Source organism: Capricornis sumatraensis, chromosome 16 (assembly GCF_032405125.1).
Source record: "Capricornis sumatraensis isolate serow.1 chromosome 16, serow.2, whole genome shotgun sequence".
Taxonomy (NCBI): domain Eukaryota; kingdom Metazoa; phylum Chordata; class Mammalia; order Artiodactyla; family Bovidae; genus Capricornis; species Capricornis sumatraensis.
The window spans coordinates 52,067,516-52,089,097 of NC_091084.1; the positions used below are offsets into that span (position 1 = coordinate 52,067,516).

The 21,582-nt window shown below is 39.7% G+C and overlaps 1 protein-coding gene across 1 annotated transcript in view; it reads left to right on the top strand.

Moving 5' to 3' along the window:
- Nucleotides 1-16,401, top strand: part of NUP98 (nucleoporin 98 and 96 precursor) — an 87,617-nt gene extending 71,216 nt beyond the window's left edge. Inside the window, exons 24-33 of the mRNA XM_068988802.1 lie at nucleotides 327-556; nucleotides 1,894-2,160; nucleotides 5,190-5,347; nucleotides 5,877-6,020; nucleotides 7,262-7,404; nucleotides 10,555-10,776; nucleotides 12,810-13,051; nucleotides 13,506-13,660; nucleotides 14,943-15,054; nucleotides 15,164-16,401. Of these exons, the coding sequence (XP_068844903.1) occupies nucleotides 327-556; nucleotides 1,894-2,160; nucleotides 5,190-5,347; nucleotides 5,877-6,020; nucleotides 7,262-7,404; nucleotides 10,555-10,776; nucleotides 12,810-13,051; nucleotides 13,506-13,660; nucleotides 14,943-15,054; nucleotides 15,164-15,381 (1,891 nt within the window). The 3' untranslated portion in view covers nucleotides 15,382-16,401. The remainder of the gene's footprint in view (nucleotides 1-326; nucleotides 557-1,893; nucleotides 2,161-5,189; nucleotides 5,348-5,876; nucleotides 6,021-7,261; nucleotides 7,405-10,554; nucleotides 10,777-12,809; nucleotides 13,052-13,505; nucleotides 13,661-14,942; nucleotides 15,055-15,163) is intronic.
- The last annotated feature ends 5,181 nt before the right edge of the window (nucleotides 16,402-21,582 follow it).

The following is a 21,582-nucleotide window of genomic DNA, read 5'->3' on the forward strand; positions in this document are numbered from 1 at the left end:
AGCTAATTGCTGTAGCATTCCTTGAATTTTCATCCTTTTTATTGCGTTAGTCATTTTTCCATTTTCTCACTTAAGATATTTGTAATGTCTTCATATATAAGGTATATTCTCAATAAAGCACCTTCTCTGTATCTTTGACCTAATAAGGTAAATGTATAAACTATAGATAATCCTTTATAGTTTGATATTAGGAAACAGAATTTCTTTAAAATCACAGTAGAATGTTTGTATCCAATTTTGTAATTAGATAAAAAGAAAGATTTTATTGTAGGAACATTCTGCCATCTGTCTTTATTTTCTGTCTTATTTGTTACTTGCCCTTGTAGCCTAACTGAGTCTCCATTCAAAGTTCATTTGGAAAAACTTAGTTTGAGGCAAAAGAAGCTGGACAAAGACCTGCAATTATACCAGACATCTCTGGAGCTTAAATTAAAACATAGCACTGTTCACGTGGATGAGCTGTGTCCTCTTATTGTCCCCAATCCGGGAGTTGCTGTCATTCATGACTATGCAGATTGGATTAAGGAAGCATCGGCAGATTTATTGGAACCACAAAGTGAGTATGGACTATGCTTCTAACCTTTGATGTCCCAGGAACAGGAGTAGCAGCATACGTTCCTAGCAGGATGTATTTCCTCATGCCAGTGTAGTGGGTGGATGCCAAGCTTGGACTTAATCTGTAGTTGAGTTGTGATGAACAGAATCTCAAGCAGGGAGAAATCCTATCATTTTTTATCATCACTTTTACACCCCTGTTCAGAGGAACTGTAGCCAGTTCCTCTCTGAATTTATGAAATTAGATCTCTTACCCCACCCAGAGAACACAGAGTTCCTACCTAAGTCCTACTCATTCTTCCGTGTCTAATTCAAGTCCCACTTGTTCTTCCCAACAACTTGGGTGATTATGACTTCTCTTCCTGACCTCTTTCACTTATTACTTTTCTATAATGATTGTGACCATGTTTTTCTGAACCCATACTTTGATTAAGGGCTTTTCTAATTAAGGCACTTAATTTCAAGGAAAATTAGAAAAGTTTAACATGTAGAAAAATTACATGTTTCACACAAGAGTTCACATCACTTTTATTGCAGAATGGGTACTATTTTAGAATGTTCCGTACCACACGTTTTGGAACTCGCTTATGTTCATTTCTTTGTGTTTGCTTCAGTTGTCTCATCTCTTCAAATATGTGAGTTGTCGTCCCATTGCATACTTGGTGAATAGCATAAAGTGGTAAACAGTGCTCCCTTTTTGTTTTCCTTCACCGTGGGCAGTATAGCATAGTGACTAAGAATTGGACTCTGATTACTTGAATTTGAATCCTGGCTCTGTTACATCTTGCCTGTAATTTTGAGCAAGGCACTTAAAGTTTGCATACCTCAGTTTCCTCATCTGTAAAATGAAGATGGTAGCTACCATAGTTATATTGTGTAGATTGAGTTGGTTTACTCTTAAGGACATTTGAACAGTATCATTTAAGCTCACTAAATTGTTAGGCTGTAGCAGAGAATAATCCTTTGCAAGTTCTTAGAGCACTATCTATTTCTTAATAAAGCATTTGTGAACAAAAGTTGATCAAATCAGAGGATTTTTCTCTATCATTTGAGACTATATTAGCCATAATTAGGCTAGAGGAGTCTGTTTAAAGGAGCATAGAGTTACATTTGTTTGTAAGTACCATGGGAACATGGAGTAAGCAGGCAGTTATAGCTCCACACACCTCTGGAGCTATAAGACACAGCTGAGTGAGATGCAGACAGAGAAAGCAACTCAAGTCGTTGTTGGGGGTATTCATTAACTGATGTGTTTTTAATGCCACAATTAAAGTGACCCCTCTCTGTAGTTATTGCATGACTTTGTGTCGTTGCATTGTTTTCCTGTCCGTTTCTTAGTTGTGAAGCACTGGAGCCTAACATGGACGTTATGCGAAGCTCTGTGGGGCCACCTGAAGGAGCTTGATAGCCAGCTGGATGAGCCCAGTGAATACATTCAGATTCTGGAGCGAAGGAGAGCTTTTTCTCGCTGGCTGTCCAATACTGCCTCACCTCAAATTGAGGAAGAAGTCTCCTTGACCCGAAAAGACAATCCTATGGAGGCTGTCTTCAGCTACCTCACGGGCAAGAGGATCAGTGAGGCCTGCTCCCTGGCCCAGCAGTCAGGTAGGACATACAGTCCTCTGCACTTCTGCCTACTTCCTATTCACTGTCTCTACCCCTTAATTGTAGGTTTGCCCTTTTCTTCTAACCTGAATATTAAGTATAAACTTCCCAGCAAGATTTCTGGTTTCTCCAAAATAGGTAGGGACTGTGCCTTCTGGTTTTCCTTTTATAACTTTAAATCTTAGATTTTAATTAAAGTTATTTTAATTTTATATGCTACACATGGATTTGCAGTAAAAGTAGAAAATGCAGATAAGCACAGAGCAGTAAACCAAAATCACCTAAATCCTTTATTACTATTCACTGCAAACATTTCAGTGTGCAGTTTGTATTTAAAATGTTTACTTTGTAATACATATGAAGTATATACAACTATGTGCATACAGAGCAACATATGCATGTATTATTTTAAAAGATAGTATCCTGCTTTTTATATATATTTTTTTCATTCTGTTTTTTTCATGTAATACGTTACAAATGTTATATAGATATTATAGTCGAATACTTCTTAATATCCTTTCATACATAAAATGTGCCATGTTAGCAGATTTCTTTTGACAGTTAGGTCCCCCTACTGAACTTCTTAAACATACATGTTTTGTACTGATTCACTTATTTCATTCAAATAAACATATAGAAGTTTAATTTTTGGACTTCTCATATATATGTGTGTGTGTGTATTTTTAGTTCCACATCCATTAGTGAGAGGCATTCAGCAAGTAGTTACTAAGTGTCTAGATGATAGGATTAAAGGATGACATAGTTCAGTTTAATATGTATATAATTAGATCCTTGATCAAACTTTATTGAAACCTTATTTACTGAAGCCAACTAATGGGAGCCATCAACTGGGTTTATTTTCAGTTTGTGCCTTAGGTAGTCTTCATACATTTATATAATGAAAACTTGTCTTCAGGATTGACCTTCTATAAAGTTATAAAGATTATGGACCATTTAAGAGATACACATAGACATGAGTGGAATAGGATTGCTGGAAGTCAGGTCCTAAGATTTATTCATTCACAAACTCTACTTTTCCTCCCCTTTTTTTCTTGCCCTAAGATTAAGCTTTTGGCAAGGCACTGTGTTTTAGCTTATTAAAAACTTTTGCTTCTCTTCTTAGCTCCACCTTCAATAATTGATAGAGAACTAACTAAAGTCAAGAACATAGAATACTTAAAACACTGTCAATAAGAAGCATTACTTGATACCTATTCAACAAGAAGAGACTCCTCAAATTAATAATCTAAGCTTCTATGTTGAGGAATTAGCAAAAGAAGAGAAAACTAAACCCAAAGGTAGAAGAAGGAGAAAATATTAAAGATTAGAACAGAATTCAGTGATAATGAAAACATAGAAACAGTAGAGGAATTGATAAAACCAAAGTTAGTTTTTTGAAAAGATCGAGAAAGTTTATAAATCTTTAACTACACTGACAGTGAAAAAAAGAGGAAAGATACATTGCCAAAAATAGGAATGGAAGGGTGACCATCACTACTGCAGAAAAGGAAATACTATGAGAAATTCTCTGTCAACAAATGGAACAACTTGGATGAAGTTGAGAATTCCTAGGAAGGTATAATTATCAAAACTCAAGAAAAAGTAGAAAATCTAAATAGATCTGTAAGAAGTTGAATTAGTAATTTGCAATCTTCACTTAGAAAAGCTCAGGCCCAGATGTCTTCCCTGATGAATACACTTAAGCTTTTAAAAGAAGAAATAATATGAAGGAATTTCCTTGCAGTCCAGTGGTTAGGACTCCAGGCTGTCACTGCCGAGGGCCCGGGTTCAGTTTCCTTGGTCAGGGAACTAAGACCCTGCAAGCCGTACATTGCTGCAAGAAGAAAGAAAGAATAACAGTATTCTACAACTGTTCCAGAAAATAGGAGGGAGCACTTTTCACCTCACCTATGGCAACATTACTGTCCTGATATCAAAGCAAATCTACCAAAAAAAATGCATCTAACATTATACTTAATGTTGAAAAGACAACATGATTTCACCCTAAGATTGGGACAGCAGTCACAGCAATGTGGAATCAGCATAACGATGAACATTCACTTCAGTGGAACAGAAATAAGAATCCAAGTATAAAACTCTTGTGCTTACAGTCAGTTGATTTTTGATAAAAAAGTGCCAAGATAGTTTAAATGTGAAAAGGGAAATCTTATCAACAGATAATGCTGGAATAGTTGAATGTTCACTTGTAAAAGACGAATTTAGATCCTTACATCACACCATACACTAAAATGAACTTGAAGTTTTCTAGACTCCTTCCATTTGTTCAAGTACATGTTCTTGTCATTAAGGAAAGTCTTATGTGAAAAGTCAAGGATTGGCAGAAGCTAAATTGGTTGATCAGAGCCAAGAAAGATGACCTTAATGATTGAGTCAAGATACGATATGCCAGTTTTCTTCTCAGAACTTGTCCAGTAGATACACAGAAATAACCTTTTTCCCTTTATTGTGATTCATTTAGTATACTAGCAGCTCATGGTCAAATGGGCTGCAACATTTACTGCATGAATCATAGTCCAGTCATGTTTTGGTTACTTGTATACAGGTAATCAGGGAGACGGCTTGACCTGTTAACCCATTTCCAGATGTGTTCCTGATGCATGATTTCTTTCCTCCAAGTGTCTCTAGTGTGTGAAGGAAATGCTTTGTGATGAGAGCCTTAGTTTCTGGGCAGGACAGTACTTGTCATGTAAGCACTGACCCATATCCAAAAACAAAAGGACAAGGAAAAGGAGCATTGACTTTAAGGAGTTCAGTTAGGGATGAAACAGAGAATTATTCTTTTAATTTATGGTCTAATTCTCTGTGTACTATACAGTCTGTATGTAGTTAGGTTAAGTTACTTTGAAAATTTTCCACCCTAGTCAAAAATTTTCCTGCTCAGTCTGCAGCATCACTGCCAAAAGCAGTCAGAGGTGTTTCTGGGGGCCAGAAGAAATAAGATAATGCCCCTAAGTGTTTTCCAAGTCTATGAATCCTCAGCATCACCAAAGAACTTCTTTTTCTTGTAGGTGATCATCGTCTTGCCCTTCTTTTATCCCAGTTGGTTGGCAGCCAGTCAGTTCGTGAGCTGCTTACTATGCAGCTGGTGGATTGGCATCAACTCCAGGCTGACTGCTTCATCCAGGAGGAGAGACTGCGCATCTTTGCCCTCTTGGCTGGAAAACCGGTATTTTCCTCTTGTGAACTCACAGAAATATTTTCATAGATTCAGGATTACTTGAAGTTAGGGCAAAGAGCTATCTTTTAAGTTGTATGTTGTTACCTATAACTAAGCAACTTATATTTAACTTTGAGCAGAAATATTTTCAAATTAGAAAGGTGCCACTTCTCTTTCATTTTATGTATGATGTATCATAATGACTTTAAGCCAGTTTTCTTGCTGCCTACCTGTTTTGCTTGCCATCAATTTCCGAAAACACAGTCACTGATCAGAATTTATTCACATCTTAAAAAGTTGGCCACTGTGGGCAGTGAGTGGTTCTCATCACTTCTCAGCGCACTTATTGTCTAATTGCCTCCTATTTAGTCCACCCAGTCACCTGCCACCAGGGAACTGTGTAGTTTATATCTGGGCCATTAACACTGATACTTAAATCATTTAAAATGCAGTGTAAATAAGTGAGCAGTATGCAGGCTTGGGCAATAACAAGGTAACATATAATGTAGAGCTGTGGTGGTGATTTTGCCTCCTGCAGGTGTGGCAGCTCTCAGAGCAGAAGCAAATCAATGTGTGCTCCCAGTTGGATTGGAAACGCTCCCTGGCTGTCCATCTTTGGTATTTGCTTCCACCAACAGCTTCCATTTCCAAGGCGCTCAGCGTGTATGAAGAAGCATTTCAGGTACATATATCCAGTAGAACCAAGCACGAGTCCTGGTGGGAGTTCTGGTTTTACTAGAAAAGTACTCCAGAAGAAAAAAAACCATCAAATCATATTTCGCAATACTTTTTTCTAACTACTTTTTTGAAATTACCATAAAATTGAAATGGACACAGGAAATGATGGGAAATTTCTTCAAATATCTGCTTATGTTGGGAAATTTCTTCAAATATCTGCTTATGTTTTGCTTAACACAAGGAGTTTCCACAGTTTACTCTTTTTTTAAAAAGTGATTGTATTATTTTTTGCTACGCTGGGTCTTTGTTGCCTCACTCAGGCTTTCTCTAGTTGGGCAAGTAGGGGCTACTCCTTAGTTGCAGTGTGCGGGCTTCTCGTTGTGGTGGCTTCTCTTGTGGAACACAGGCTCTAGGGCATGTGAGCTTCAGTAGTTGTGACACATGGGCTCAGCTGCCTCTTGCCATGTGGGATCTTCCTGGACCAGGGATCGAACCAGTGTCTTCTGCCTTGCAAGACAGATTCTTAACCACTGGACCGTCAGGGAATCTCACAATACATTTTCTTACTGCTGTTTTTCTGCACCATCATCAGAGGGTTTTTCTTCATTCCTAATGCTGTTTTATTCCTTCGGGAATTCCCTGAGCTACAGCCTGACCTTGTGTTTAGTATAGCCCCAAATTAGCACGTCTGAATTTTGCCTCTAAATATCATTATGTTAATATTTCATATTCCTTGTGAATTTGGAGGTTAAAGTATTCTTGATGTTTTTAATGCCATTGTTCGGTTTTTTTCTTCCTGCTAATTTTTATTGTCTTTGATATCATTTGCCAGAATTATTTGTCAGGGAAAAAAGAACACTAAAAAAAAAACTGAGTGTAATGAAGTTTAAAATCCTTGAAACAATCCTTTAGCGGATGTCACACCATTCTTGGGGCTTCCCTGGTGGCCCAGAGGTTAAAGCGTCTGCCTGCAATGCGGGAGACCTGGGTTCGATTCCTGGGTCAGGAAGATCCCCTGGAGAAGGAAATGGCAACCCACTCGAGTACTCTTGCCTGGAGAATCCCATGGACGGAGGAGCCTGGTGGGCTACAGTCCACTGGGTCGCTAAGAGTCGGACACGACTGCGCAACTTCAGTTTCACTTTCACACCATTCTTAATATACATCTGAGTAACTGAGATATATCATCATCTAGTGAAACACACTTGCAGCTGATGTATTGTTTTATTAAATTCTTAACTTCAGAATACCTCTGAGGGTGACAGATACGCCCGCTGTCCACTTCCTTCATACCTAGAGGGCTCTGGATATGTGGTAGAGGAGGAGCAAGACTCACAGAGACCTCTTCAAGATGTCTGCTTTCACCTTCTAAAACTCTACAGTGACAGGTAAATCAGTCGTGTTACAATCACTTGAGGGCTCCATGAACCTTAGGGAGTTCTTTCCCTTTTATATGTGGTCAAATTGCCATAAGATTATATTAATCACAAAATAAAACAGTAATGGAGTTCAAAGAGCATGGGAACTAGAATTAGAAATCTAAAAATTTACATTTTAAATCAATTATATTTTAATAAAAATTTTAAAAACAATTATTTTAATCAACTTCAATGAGATACAATTTATATATATTGATAATAAAGTGTGGTTTGATATTTTTAATGTGATGTAACTACCATCATTATTTGGATAGCATTAACATTACCCTCCAAAAGTTCCCTCATGTTCCTTTGCAGTCAGTCTGCACCCCAGACAACTACTGACTTTTCATTATTGTAGATTACTTTGTTATTACAGAATTTTATATAATTCTGTATGTTATCTTTTGTGCCTGCTTTTTTTTACTCAACATGGTGATTTTGAGATTTATCCATATTAATATGTATAACGGAAATTTAATTTTTATTCATTTGTTAGTGAACAATTTTTTTTGGTCTTAGGATATTAAGAATAAAGCTGTTGTGACCACTTGTATCTAAAAGTCCCAACAAGATCTATAATTGCTCCAGATCTTCCTCAAAATTTGTTATTGGCTTTTAAAACTTTGTCATTTTAGTGGGCATATAGTGGCATCTCATTTTTGTATGCTTAATAAGAAATTAATATATTAACATGTTGTTATATCTAATCAAATAATTTAAACTATCTCAGAGCTGGCTTTTTACCTCACATCAGAAACACTGAGCAGTTTTCTCCAGTCAGAAGTAGTAGCTCACATCTCACTTCAGTTTTTTAGGTACTTTTTTTTAAATTAACTGTACTAATTTTAGAATAATAGTTTCTTATTGTGGTAAAATACAGATAACTAAAATTGTGTTTTAATTTGCATTTCCCCTAATACCTAATGATGGCAAGCGTTTTTTCATGTGTTTATTTACCATCTACATATCTTCCTGAAATGTCTGTTGAAATCTGTTGCCGCCACCCCCATCCCGCCACTTTAATGGGGGTATCTAATAGTTCTTTTTTATGTTGTAATAGTTTTTTTTGAGCCAGTTTTGTTCATTTGTTTTTCCTAAGAAATTTTTCTGTTTCACCAAAGTCACCAGATTTATTGGCATAAAGTTATTTGTAATTTGTCCTTATTCTTTTTTAATGTCTGTAAGAGATTGAAAAGACAAGCTACAGATTGGGAGAATATATTTGCAATTCATATATCTGATAAAGAACTTTTATCCAGAACATGTAAAGAACTCTTTGAACTCAATAATAAGAGAACAATCCAATTTAAAAACAGGAAAATATTTCAAAGATGCTTCACCAAAGAAGATCTACATGTCAAGCCCATGAAAAGTTGTTTAACCTCGGTAGACATTAGGGACATGCAAATTAAAGCTGTTGTGGGATGCCACTATCCATCAGTTAGAATGGTTAGAATTTTTTAAAGACCTTTACCAAATGTCATCATGGATGTGGAGCAATTGAAATTCTCAACACTGTTGGGGGAAAATATAAATAATACTGGCACGTGGGGAAAGAGTTTGGTAGCTAAAAAAAAGTTTAACATACACCTACGTACATATGATTCATTCTACTCCTACGTATTTACCTGAGGGCAATGAAAATGTATGTCTATGTATGTGTTGATAGCAGTTTTATTTGTAAAGGTTCAAAACAGGAAACAGCTCAAATTTCCATCAATAGGTGATTGGATAAGCCAATTGTGGTACATCTCTACAATGGAATTCTACCTCACCAGTAACTATTGATAACACACAGCAGCATGGTGAATTATAAAGTACTTTTACTTAGTTTTGAAGAGACAAAAAAAAAAAAAAAATTCCCCAAAATATACCTACTGTTTGATTTCATTTATAATATAATATAATTTATATAAAACTGTAAAATGCAAACTAATCTATAGTGATGGAATCAATTGTTGCGTGGGAAGAGTAGGTATAGGGATAGGCAGGAGAGAGGAATCACAGAGGGGCTTCTGGAACCTTTTGGAGGTGATGGGTAAGCTTGTTATCTTGATCTTAGTGGTAGTTTCACAGGTGTATATATGTTTTGAACTTGTGAAAACTATATTCTAAATATGTATAGTTAATGTATGTCACCTCTTTTACTGTCAAAAAAGAAAAAAGAGGAAGAAAAAAAGCATATATCTCAATGTGCCAGAAACCAAAACCAGACTGAGACAGTAAATCCTTCTTAGTTTAATTATTCTTTCACACTAGCCATATTTCAAGTGTTTAATAGCCACACATGGCTAGTGGCTATCTTATTGGTCAAAGCAGATTATAGAACATTTCCATTGTCACACAAAGTTCAGTTTGACAGTACTGGGCAAGAAAAACTCCTCAGTACTTGGTGAGGTGTAGGTACTTGTAAAATGTCTGGGATCTTAGGTGAAACAGAAACACTTTGGTTAGTAAACCAACACCGAGATCTTTAAAGCTTGTGGGTATGGGATCTTCGTTCTTACTGTTTTTACGGTCTGGGATTTGGAAGTTTAAGGACATCACACACAAACTGGTCCAGAATCATTGAGATCCCTGGGCCCCTTGCAGAAGAAAAAGCAAAAGCCTTAGGGAGACTTTCAAACCTTGGGTACTTGGATTTCTATATAAAGAATAATACCAACTGTAAGCAAAAGAAGGAACTAACCATCATAACCATCATTAAGACTAGTCAGGTGTTCAGATAAACAGGTGAAGTAGCACTTCCGCAACTTCAGATAGTAGAACAATGTGAAAGATACTAAGGAAACTTACTTTTTTTTTAATGGTTAAGGAAAAGACACTATAGTAATGAAAGGGTGAAAGTTGTGAAGACTTCCTGTATCGGGATGGTAAAAATAGACCAAAGAAATATCAGCAGACTTGTTAGAAGAGCCTGAGAAGGGAAGTTCCTTGGATTTTGGTAGGATCTGTAATCTGGCTAAACCTAGAGGAGGAAGACTGTAAGGCTTATGATGCTTCTGCTCTAGGGTACTTGCCTTTATTGTTTTCTAAGCTGTGGCTGAAAGAGTTAACCTGTCCAGTGCAGGTGGTCTGCTGACTGGGTTTGGTAACTCAGCACATTCTCCTTTGCAGACATTATGACCTCAACCAGCTGCTGGAGCCTCGAAGCATAACTGCGGATCCTTTGGACTATCGCCTAAGCTGGCACTTGTGGGAGGTGCTGCGGGCTCTTAACTATACCCATCTCTCAGAACAGTGTGAGGGTGTGCTACAGGCCAGTTATGCTGGCCAACTGGAGAGTGAGGGCCTTTGGGAGTGGGCCATTTTTGTTCTCCTGCACATTGACAACTCAAGGTGAGTGAGAAGCCATCAGATGCACTGGGTGCCTCTAGCCCTACAGGGCAACACAGGAATCGGTCTAAATACCTATTAAATTGGTATGGGAAATAATTAAGTGGAACTGGGTGGAAAAATCCCATTAACTTAGGCACAAATTCCTTGAATGTGGTATGTTTGAATTATGCAGAAATAATGCTGGCTGCGTTGCTTCAGTGGATCCGTAAAGGTTGGCAAGGAGTACCCCTTCTTTGTCTCTGTCCACTGGCTTTCTCCCTTCCCTTGCCATCCATTCCTCAAGTTTGATAGTGTTTACCTATTTACCAAAACAATCTTGCCCAGATACATAATGTTTTGGTTCTCTATCCTGAATGAAAACCAGAGAAACACCTTTACTCCCTGCTGTGAACTGTATAAAGCTGGAGGTTTTTTGTTATTGGTAGCAGCATGGCATATTACTAAGAACAAAAACACTTAACACAATGCTTTGTTATATAATTTATATAATGTTTTATATATCTTTATATTCTGTCATAAGTACTTTAAATATATTAATTTAAATATATTAATTTGTTTAATGGACCAATGAGATAGACATTGTCTGTTTATAGATGAGCAGTTCAAGGCATACAGAAATTAGATAACTTTTGTTCAAAATCACATAGCTAGTAAATGGCAAAGTGAGGCTTTCAACTCAAGATACCCAGAGTCTGTGCTCTTAATCACTGTACTATACTATCTGTCATTCCGTAGGGCATGGAAAGTTGTTTTGTAGTCCGGTCTTTCTAAATTCTGGCTTCACCATGTACTCACTTTGACCTAGGGTAAAGCTTACTCATTTTTGACTTAAAGTCAAGATGTCTCTAGGCCTCAGTTTTTTAATCTGTAAAATCATAGTATTGCTAATCTCTGTTCAAAGGTGACTATGAAATTAAAAGAGTAAAAATATAAAGCATCCAGCACAACTTCCCCTTTAAGGAATTTCTCTTTCCTCTTCCTCCTCACCGGGAGGCAAAATGACCCCAGAATTTCCCGCTGCCTTTATTTAAATACACTCTTGGAGAATTCCACGTGGTAGAAGGCTGGCTGATGGATGGCTGAGGATGGCCATAGGAGAGCAGATCCTGTTTCCTGAAGAGGAGGGAAAAGGAGGCAGTTGTCCTGAGACTGGGAGTTCTTAAAAAGCCTAGGCGTTGACAAAAGAATCTAAGACGAGAATAGCTTTGATCTGAAATTCAGATGAGAGATCCTTTGGCCCAAAGAAGAAATCTCTTTAAGTGGACTCAAGAGCAGAAAGAGTGAGGTTAGCCTAAGTCTAGGAGTAAAGAGAAAATGAATTAGGAAGCCTGATGGCTATAAGGGAAAAAACAGGACCTGGAAGGGACTTTACATCGTAAAACTATCAACTTTGTTTACTTATACTGGCCATGTGGGAGAAAGGGCAGAGAGGAGGTTGAGAATAAACTGCAGAGGACTGCTCGGTGGGTCCAGAATTCCGCTATCTCATCCTTCATCTCCTGTTCTAGAAAGGAAACAAAGAATTGAGCCTGCTGGGATAAACACACACACATTCTACTATATATAAGATGGATAAGCAACAAGGACCTGCTGTATAGTACAGTGAACTCTGCTCAATATTCTGTGATGACCTATATGAGAAAAATTAAAAAAGAATGAACATATGTGCATGTATAACTGAATCATTTTGCTGTACACATTGTATAGCAAACATTGTACAACATCAACTATATTCCAATACAGTTAGAAAAGAGAAATGAGCCAGTGAGGATAAAGCCTTTTGGGGGGCAATGGACAACCTTTCCAAGAGTATTCATCCTCAGATTGTTTTGACCATGAAAATACAATGTGCTTCTCTTCTATTTCATTTTAAAAATTAATGCTGGTATGTCACCTTAAGTGAAGCTTGAGGTGATCCTCTATGGGTCAGGACCTGCAGTTTAGGAGACTGCCTCAAGGGCCACTTTGAGCCGTCTGAGGCAGCCTCCATGGGTAAGGATGAGACTTATCCCAGCTGATGTTTCCTCCTGTAGCACGCGGGAGAAGGCTGTTCGAGAGCTGCTTACCCGGCACTGCCAGCTGTTGGAGACCCCTGAGTCTTGGGCTAAGGAGACTTTCCTGACCGAGAAGCTTTGTGTGCCCGCTGAATGGATTCATGAGGCCAAAGCAGTGCGAGCACACATGGAAGCCAACAAGCACTTGGAGGCCCTCTATTTATTTAAAGCAGGGCACTGGAACAGGTGCCACAAGCTCGTCATCCGGCACTTAGCTTCCGGTGAGTGCTTCGGACTAGGGTCTATGTCTCCTGGAATCACCCCCAATTCTTCAATCCTCTGAGCCCATGATGACTCAGGCCAGGGACAGTGATCTGTACAGAGCATGGCAGACTTGAATCAGATCATACTTTGTAAAAACTCCTTGTGCAAAAGATGCTTAGTGAGGGTGAGGGGCAGAGGTCAGCAGCAATATCTGTTATATCCCCATCTGCCAGGAATATTCTTGATGTGCACTAACTGCATTAAGCTCATTGTTTAGGGAGTTTGATTCAGCAACACCAGAGATCGCTATTTGGGAAACTGAAACCAGAAATTCTTTACAGTTTAATAGAATTTTGAAATATCTATTGTAATTCTCAAGTCTGACCCAACATAATTTTCCTTTTTTTCCTGTCTTGGATTTCTGCCATCTCCTTCCTCTGTATACTTCTGGTCAATATTTTGTTTCTTCAGATGCCATTATTAACGAGAACTATGACTACCTGAAGGGGTTCTTGGAAGACCTGGCACCTCTGGAGCGCAGTGGCCTAATCCAGGACTGGGAAACATCTGGGCTTGTTTACCTGGACTACATTAGGGTCATTGAAATGCTCCGTCATATACAGCAGGTACCTGAGCTCCTTAAACCATGGCCTGGTTTTCTCTCTCCCTGACCCATAAAGCCATAGAGACAGCCAAAGGCTTGAGCAAGAACTTGAAAAACTCACTGACAGAGAGAGCACTGTCAGTGCAGGAGGGGTGTTTTGATGAACCAGATTTGATGTAGCTATTATGACAGTTCTGTCAAAACTTGAAACATTTTTTTGTGGTTTATTGCTAAGTAGTGTGTAGGGGACATGCCTAAGACTTGTCCTTAGTCAGTCCCCTCCCCTGGTCCCCTTTTCCACTAGTTTTAAGTGAGAAGCTTTGGGTTGAGAGATTCAGTAAAGATCAGAGATTTAGTGTAGATAATTTTTTCACATAATATTTGGCATGTTTTAAATTGAAAGTGTTATGGGGGCATTCTGGTGACACCTATGGATGGATCTCTAAGGTCTTTAAATGCCTAAGATATAAAATATATAGGATTACAAAAGAAAGCAATTATATTAAGATAGAATTATCAAAATGTTAAAAACTTGTGCTATGTAATAAGTGCTTTATTAACATCCTAAATAAGAAGCCCTTGCACTGTAATTTTGAAAAACTTAAAGATTACCAACAGCTGTAATACCAGGGAAACCCATGGTGCGCTCTCCAATGCAGGAGACATGAGTTTGATCCCTGGGTTGGGAAGATCCCCTAGAGGAGGAAATAGCAACCCACTCCAGTATTCTTGCCTGGGAAATCCCTTGCATAGAGGAGCCTGGTGGGCTACAGTCCATGGGGTCAGAGAAGTCAGGCATGATTGAGCGACTAAACAACTGTAATGTGATAGGAAAGGAAGTGATTTCTGTCGATAACAAAGTCACAGTTCCTGTTGATATCTACATTAATAATCAAGTGCTAATTCTTAGTTGGAGTCAGAAGACCTAAATTAAGTGCTAGTTTGGGCTCCACTTCTCACTGTTATGCTCTTAAGTCAATACCATGTCTCTGACCCAGATTTATGTAGATTTTTGGTGCTATGTTGAAGCTTGCTAATTACATGGTTCATGAATGATGATTTCACAACTTGCCCAGTCCCAGGCCCTATACATTATATTGCTTTCCTGTTGTGTATTGCTAAGATCCTGTCTTGTCTTCAGCAACTAGGCTAGATGGTGGGAACATGACATTGCCAGCCAGCTTCTTGGGTTTTCCCCTGCCTCACCTCACTCTCATTTCAAAGGGTTGCATAGCCAGTCTATGGATAGGATTGGAGTGATGGGTGTTCCTTTTGGCCTAATTGGTTTCCCTGCTTCTTTGTAGGTGGATTGCTCAGGTTATGAACTCGAGCAGTTGCACACCAAAGTGACCTCGCTGTGCAACAGGATAGAGCAGATCCAGTGTTACAATGCCAAGGACCGCCTGGCTCAGTCAGGTCAGCCTCTCGCCTCCTCTCCCTTCCTGCCTGCTCACTGCCTGTCTTTGTGATTATTATAGCCCTGCCTCAACCCTTCGTTTGGTGCTCACTCTGCTCTTTTCTCCAGACATGGCCAAACGTGTAGCCAACCTGCTGCGCGTGGTACTGAGCCTTCAGCATGCCTCTGATACAACCTCCGACTCAACGCCAGACCCTCAGCGAGTCCCTTTGCGCCTGTTGGCTCCCCACATTGGCCGGCTCCCCATGCCTGAGGACTATGCCTTGGAGGAACTGCGCAGCCTCACACAGTCCTACCTGCGGGAACTGACTGTCGGGAGCCAGTGAGCCCTGGGCTCCTCCCACCACACTCACATGCTTGTTCACACTCACCACACAGAGTGCTCCTGCATCGAGTTGATTGCCCTGTTTGCCGTTCTCTGGCTTGGCTGTGGAATCTTCCCTCCCTTCCTGCTGCCCAAGCAGCAACCTCCAGTTGTTCAGGGCTTTCTTAATACTAAACGTAGCATAAGGGCTTTTGGAACCCCCCAAAAAGGAGCCAAGTCTCTTTTTACCATCCGCAAGAGCCATTCATTTTTTTTTTTTTCCTTTTTAGAAATGGTCAATAAAGCACCAAAACCTTTGGCAGAATTCCCCAAAGAACCAGGGAATGCTTTTCCTCCCTCAGCCATTCTGAATCTTGTGACTCTCAATGCCAACCACTACCCTGCTCCTACTCCTGCCCTTTCATCCTCAGACTCTTTAGAAGGAGTGGGGCAGGTGCTAGACAAATGTGTTGACCTAGGACCTTCCTTAACAAGTGAACTATCCACAGAAGGAAGAGAATCTGTCTCTGGAGTAGATTGATGATTTGCATGACTTTCAGAATCAGGAAAGGGTTGAACTGAGGAAGCAGAACAGGGTCTTTCTGACTCATTTAAGGTAGAGTGAGTGCCTGCTATGGAGCCGTGGAGCTTCAAGGCTTGATTGTTCTTCCTGCCTTGAATGTTCCGTGAATACCACAACTTCCCCGTGCAGGAGCCCTTGGTCTCAGACTCCATGTCTCTGGGAAGCTCCCAGAACTCATTTTGGTGCCTGGTTTTCAGTCATCTGGCAAGGCCTCCTGCCTGGATTTGCCTGAAGAGTTTCAATGAACATGGTAGATCAGGTAGCTTTCCCTTCCCCTCCCATTCTAGCCCTCCATCTACAGTTGCAGAAGGTAAAGCCCTCACTGAGGCAGGCAAGAAGCTGAGCTTCAGGGATAGGCAGAGGGCCTTCGCTACACTGTAGCCAGCTATGGGGAGCCCCAGGTAACCACCGGAGACTGCTGGTGTGTGGCCTATCACGGACAACATGGCCACGTCTGGGTCTTTTTGCATGAAGATTATGTAAAGGTTTTTATTAAAAAGTATATATATATATATATATATATAAACGATCTAGATTATTTTCCTCTTTTTCTGAAGCTACTTTCTTAAAAAAAATAAAATGAAATGTTTATAGCATAGCTGGTATTGGCTTTCTTTTGTGTTTTTGAGCCTTGTTCTCCCAAGGAGCTTTATGATGGCCTTGTTTAATTTGCAGTCTAAAGGGGGAGACTGGCCATGGGGTTTAATGAGAGAATAGTTGCAGACTAGATCAAACACTAGGTTTATTTGGGGGTGAGGGTTGCGATTGATGAATCCTGACTGCTGTACATTTATTTATTTACATGCGTTTGGACTCCCAGTGGGGGATTGGGGCAGGGTTTCAAATTGCCCAGTGGAATATACTTAGTATTCAGAGCCTCTTTGCTCTTCTCTGGGGTTTTTTAAACCTTGGCACTTCACCTCTCAGTTTCCATTGTGTAAAGGAGATAATGATCCCTGATATGCTGCCTCACAGGACTGTTCTTGAGACGGACCAAATGAGGCTATGAGTAGTAAGTAGGTTGGTGGGTTGGTTCTGTTATTGAACAATTTCCAGTTAGGATTAGGCCAAAGATTTCTGGGACCCTGAGGAGATAAGAAAGCTGAGTAGATCTTCCTGGTAGCTGGGGTTTCCCTTTCATTTGGGTCCCTGAGGACAAGGGTTACTCAGCTGGGAATCTCCCTCTGTCACTGACTGTGAACCTGAGCAAGTGGGTCACAAAGCACTGCTTTCCTTCTAAGAATTCGTTCTGTTTCCTCAAAAGAGGTGTTCTGTGAAAAGTCAATGCTATAAAAGTGGTTAGTCTTTAGAAGTGTTAAGAACTGTGAATATGCGCAGTATTTCCTCTTCAGTTCATTTCAGTCGCTCAGTCGTGTCCAACTCTTTGCAACCCCATGAACCGCAGCACGCCAGGCCTCCCTGTCCATCACCGACTCCTGGAGTCCACCCAAACCCATGTCCATTGAGTCAGTGATGCCATCCAACCATCTCATCCTCTGTCGTCCCCTTTTCCTCCTGCTCTCAATCTTTCCCAGCATCAGGGTCTTTTCAAATGAATCAGCTCTCCACATCAGGTGGCCAAAGTATTGGAGTTTCAGCTTCAACATCAGTCCCTCCAATGAACACCCAGGACTTATCTCCTTTAGGATGGACTAGTTGGATCTCCTTGCAGTCCAAGGGACTCTTCTCCAACACCACAGTTCAAAAGCATCAGTTCTTTGGCGCTCAGCTTTCTTCACCGTGCAACTCTCTCATCCATACATGACTACTGGAAAAACCATAGCCTTGACTAGACGGACCTTTGTTGGCAAAGTAATGTCTCTGCTTTTTAATATGCTGTCCAGGTTGGTCATAACTTTCCTTCCAAGGAGCAAGCGTCTTTTAATTTCATGGCTGCAATCACCATCCACAGGACAGGTTTTTCCTTTTTTAAAAAAAAAATCTCTAAAATCAAATATTTATCACTGCAGCTATGCTGCATCACAGAGAATAGACTCGCAGTTCAAAGCACATGATAAAGATGAACAATGCTTCCCTAGTGACTCAGTGCTAAAGAATCTGCCTGCCAGTGCCAGAGACACAGGTTCAATCCCTGATCTGGGAAGATCCCACATGTCACAGAGCAACTAAGTGTATGCACCACAACTATTGAGCCTGTGTGCTGGAGCCCCAGAGCTGCAACTACCAAAACCCAAGGGTCCTAGAGCCCGTGCTCCACAAGACAAGCCACCACAATGAAAAGCCCACGCACCACAGCTAGAGAGTAGCCCAGCCTGCTGCAGCATCAGAGACCCAGCACAGCTAAAAATAAAATTTTTTTTTAAAAGATGAACAGTCTCTTCTATATTTCAAACTACATTGAAATATATGTTTAAAATTTTAAATTTCTCAAAAATACGAAAATAAGAATTAGTTGTCTCAACACCCAACAGAGCTGTGGAATCCACAAACTCATACAATGTGAAGAGTAAGTATTTCCTCTGCACAATGCTGGAATAATGCCAAAATAATGTTAACAGAAGCCAGGAGATTAAATGCAGGCATCATCAGAGCCAACATCTTTTTTAGGTGTTTGACTCATTTTGGTACTTTGTATTTCTAGAAATTTTCAGATTTTTTATTTGTTGTCTCTTAAAGAACCAGTTCTCAGACTTAATGGTTTTACTGGAGTTCTACATTGTAATATATTAACTTGTGCTTTAAAAATTCATTTCTCCTGCTTTCCTAAGGGTTTTTAAAAAATCTTACTGTAAAAATTTTCACCCATACAAAAGTAAAATGATGTCTTAATTTAATCTTTACCCCAATTCTTATTCCTACCCACCCCAATGGGATTTCTATGGGAGATCATTATTTCATCAATACAAAAGCATTCCTACCATAAATTTTTATAAATATAATACCATTGTCATACCTAACACAAGAATAATTCCTGAGTATTAACTAATATCCTAATTTTCAAATTTCCCCAGTTGTCTCAGAAGTAAAATTTTATTACAGTTGATTTGATTGAATCAGGATCTAAACAGGGCCCGCATTTGGTTGATAAATTCTCTCTCTTTTTAAAACGCCCTTTATTTGATGCAGTACCTGAGATGTTCGTCCTTTAGTGTAGAGTGCTGGGGCCTCTAGATTTGACTGACTGTGCCTCTAACTCCCTTACTTGCTACATACAACTGGTTAGATCTAGAGACTTGATTAGACTCACGTTCTTTCTCATTAGTGGTGCTGTTTTTCATCACTTGGGAAGACACTGTCTCGCTGTCCCACTTTTAGTGATGTTAAGATTGTTGATTCAGCTGTTACCAGCCTCATTTATCCTTTATAAAGTTTCCATCAAGCTTCCACCTAAGAATCATGCCAAAATTCATTATGGCACAGTCCTTATCTTTTTATATATGATTCAGTATTTTCAAAAGTGAAAGTGGCTCAGTCATGTCTGACTCTGCGAACCCATGGACTATACAGGAATGGAATTCTCCAGGCCAGAACACTGGACTGGGTTGCCTTTCCCTTCTCCAGGGTGTCTTGCCAACCCAGGGATCAAACCCAGGTCTCCCACATTGCAGGTGCATTCTTTACCACAAGGTAAGCCCAAGAATACTGGATAGGGTAGCCTATCCCTTCTCCAGGGGATCTTCAAACCAGGGTCTCCTGCATTGCCGGTGGATTCTTTACCAACTGAGCTATCAGGGAAGCCCAGTATTTTCAAAATAGAGGCTTACATCACTTATTGTTCAGGTGTTTTTTCTTTTTTTTTCATAATGGCTTTTAAAAAATTACCAATTTTTATAATTATTTTTTCAAACTAACATTTTCACCCCAAAACACTATATATAAGAAATATTTCAACTTTTTTTTTCAGGTAAACATACCAATTTTTCTATAACTGATTCAATCAATTTATGCAGGTGCTATTTCCAAGTGTTTTGAAGCACTCTTGAATTTAGCCTTTATTTTGCTCTAAAGGTATTCTGCTGCCAAATGTTATTTTTAAGTGTAACTTGAGTGTAACACAACCTTGTGCCCCCAAAAGGTTGAAGAAGTGCTGCTGAAAATGGTACATCTTTCGCCTCACATCCAACCCTGCACCATCTCCACTCACTCTTGTGTCACGCTGTCCACCTTTGCTTTTGTCTTGTTCATTCTGGCCCTACCAGGGATCAAACCCGCGCCCCTTGCACTGGAAACAAGGAGTCCTAAACACTGGATGCCCAGGGAACTCTCACTGTCTTTCCCCTTTGGCAAGTACAATAACCCTGGGTTTTATTAATTATGTTCAAACATTTTATAAATTACGAGAAACTTCACTTGGTGTGCCGTTGTTAATTTTAACACATACAGATTTGTATAACCACCCCACAATCAGGATACAAAATGTTTCATTACCCCCAAAATCTCCCTTTTCCTATCTCTTTACAGTGACCCTCTTCCTATCCCTTATTCCTGGCAACCCGATCTCCTTCACTATAGTTTTGTTTTTATACAACGTAATGTAAATGGACTCATACAATACCTGAGTTTTTGTTCCCAATTTCTTTCACTTAGTATGTTTTCAGGGTTCTTCTGTATTATGTTGGTGTTGTTTAGTCTCTGTCATGTCCAACTCTTTTGTCACCCCATGTACTGTAGCCAACCAAGCTCCTCGTCTGTCCATGGTATTTTCCAGGCAAGAAAGAAAACTGGAGTGGGTTGCCATTTCCTTCTCCAGGGGATCTTCCCAACCCAGGGATCACACCTGAGTCTCCTTCACAGGCAGGTGGATTCTTTACCACTGAGCCACCAGGGAATCCCCATCTGATAGCATAGATCAGTACTTAATCCCTTTTTAAAAAAAATTTTATTAAGATTTTATTTTTTTTAGAGCAGTTTTGGATTCACAGCAAAATTGAGTGGAAAGTACAGAGATTTCCCACAAAGCCCTTGCCCCAGCACATGTACAGTTTCCCCCAGTAGCATTTTGTTGCATCTGATGAACCGACATTGATACATCTTCATTAGTCAAAGTGCATAGTTTACTTTACATGTGATGATGCTTCGTGTTGTCAGTTCTATGGGTTTAGACAAATGTATAAAGACATGTATCCATCATTATGGTAGAGAGAGTGTTTACCATACAGAGAGTATAGAGTCTTTTCACTGCCCTAAAAACTCTGTTTTCCGTTGAGTCTTCTCCCATAGTCTCCTGAAACTCCTGCCAACTACTGAACTTCCTATTCTCGTCATAGTTCTGCCTTTTTCAGAATGTCATATAGTTGGAATCATACAAGATGTAGCTCTTTCAAACAGGCTTCTTTCACTTATTAACATGCATTTAAGGTTCCTCCATGTCTCTTCATAGCTTAATAGCTCATTTCTTCTTAGCAACGAATACTAAATATTCCATTGCTTGCTCTACCAGTTTTTTACCCACGCACTCACTGAAGAACATTTTGTTTGGTTATGGGTTTGGCAGTTATGAATGGAGCTGCTACAACCACGCATGAACTCTGTGTGACCATGGACGTTGATGCTTCTCTAGGCATTGGGCTCCTGGGTCGTACGGCTGAGCATGTGCCTAACATTCCAAACCACTGCCAGACCATTTTCCAGTGTGGCTGTGCCACTGTTGCATTCTCACAGCCCATATATGGAAGTTGC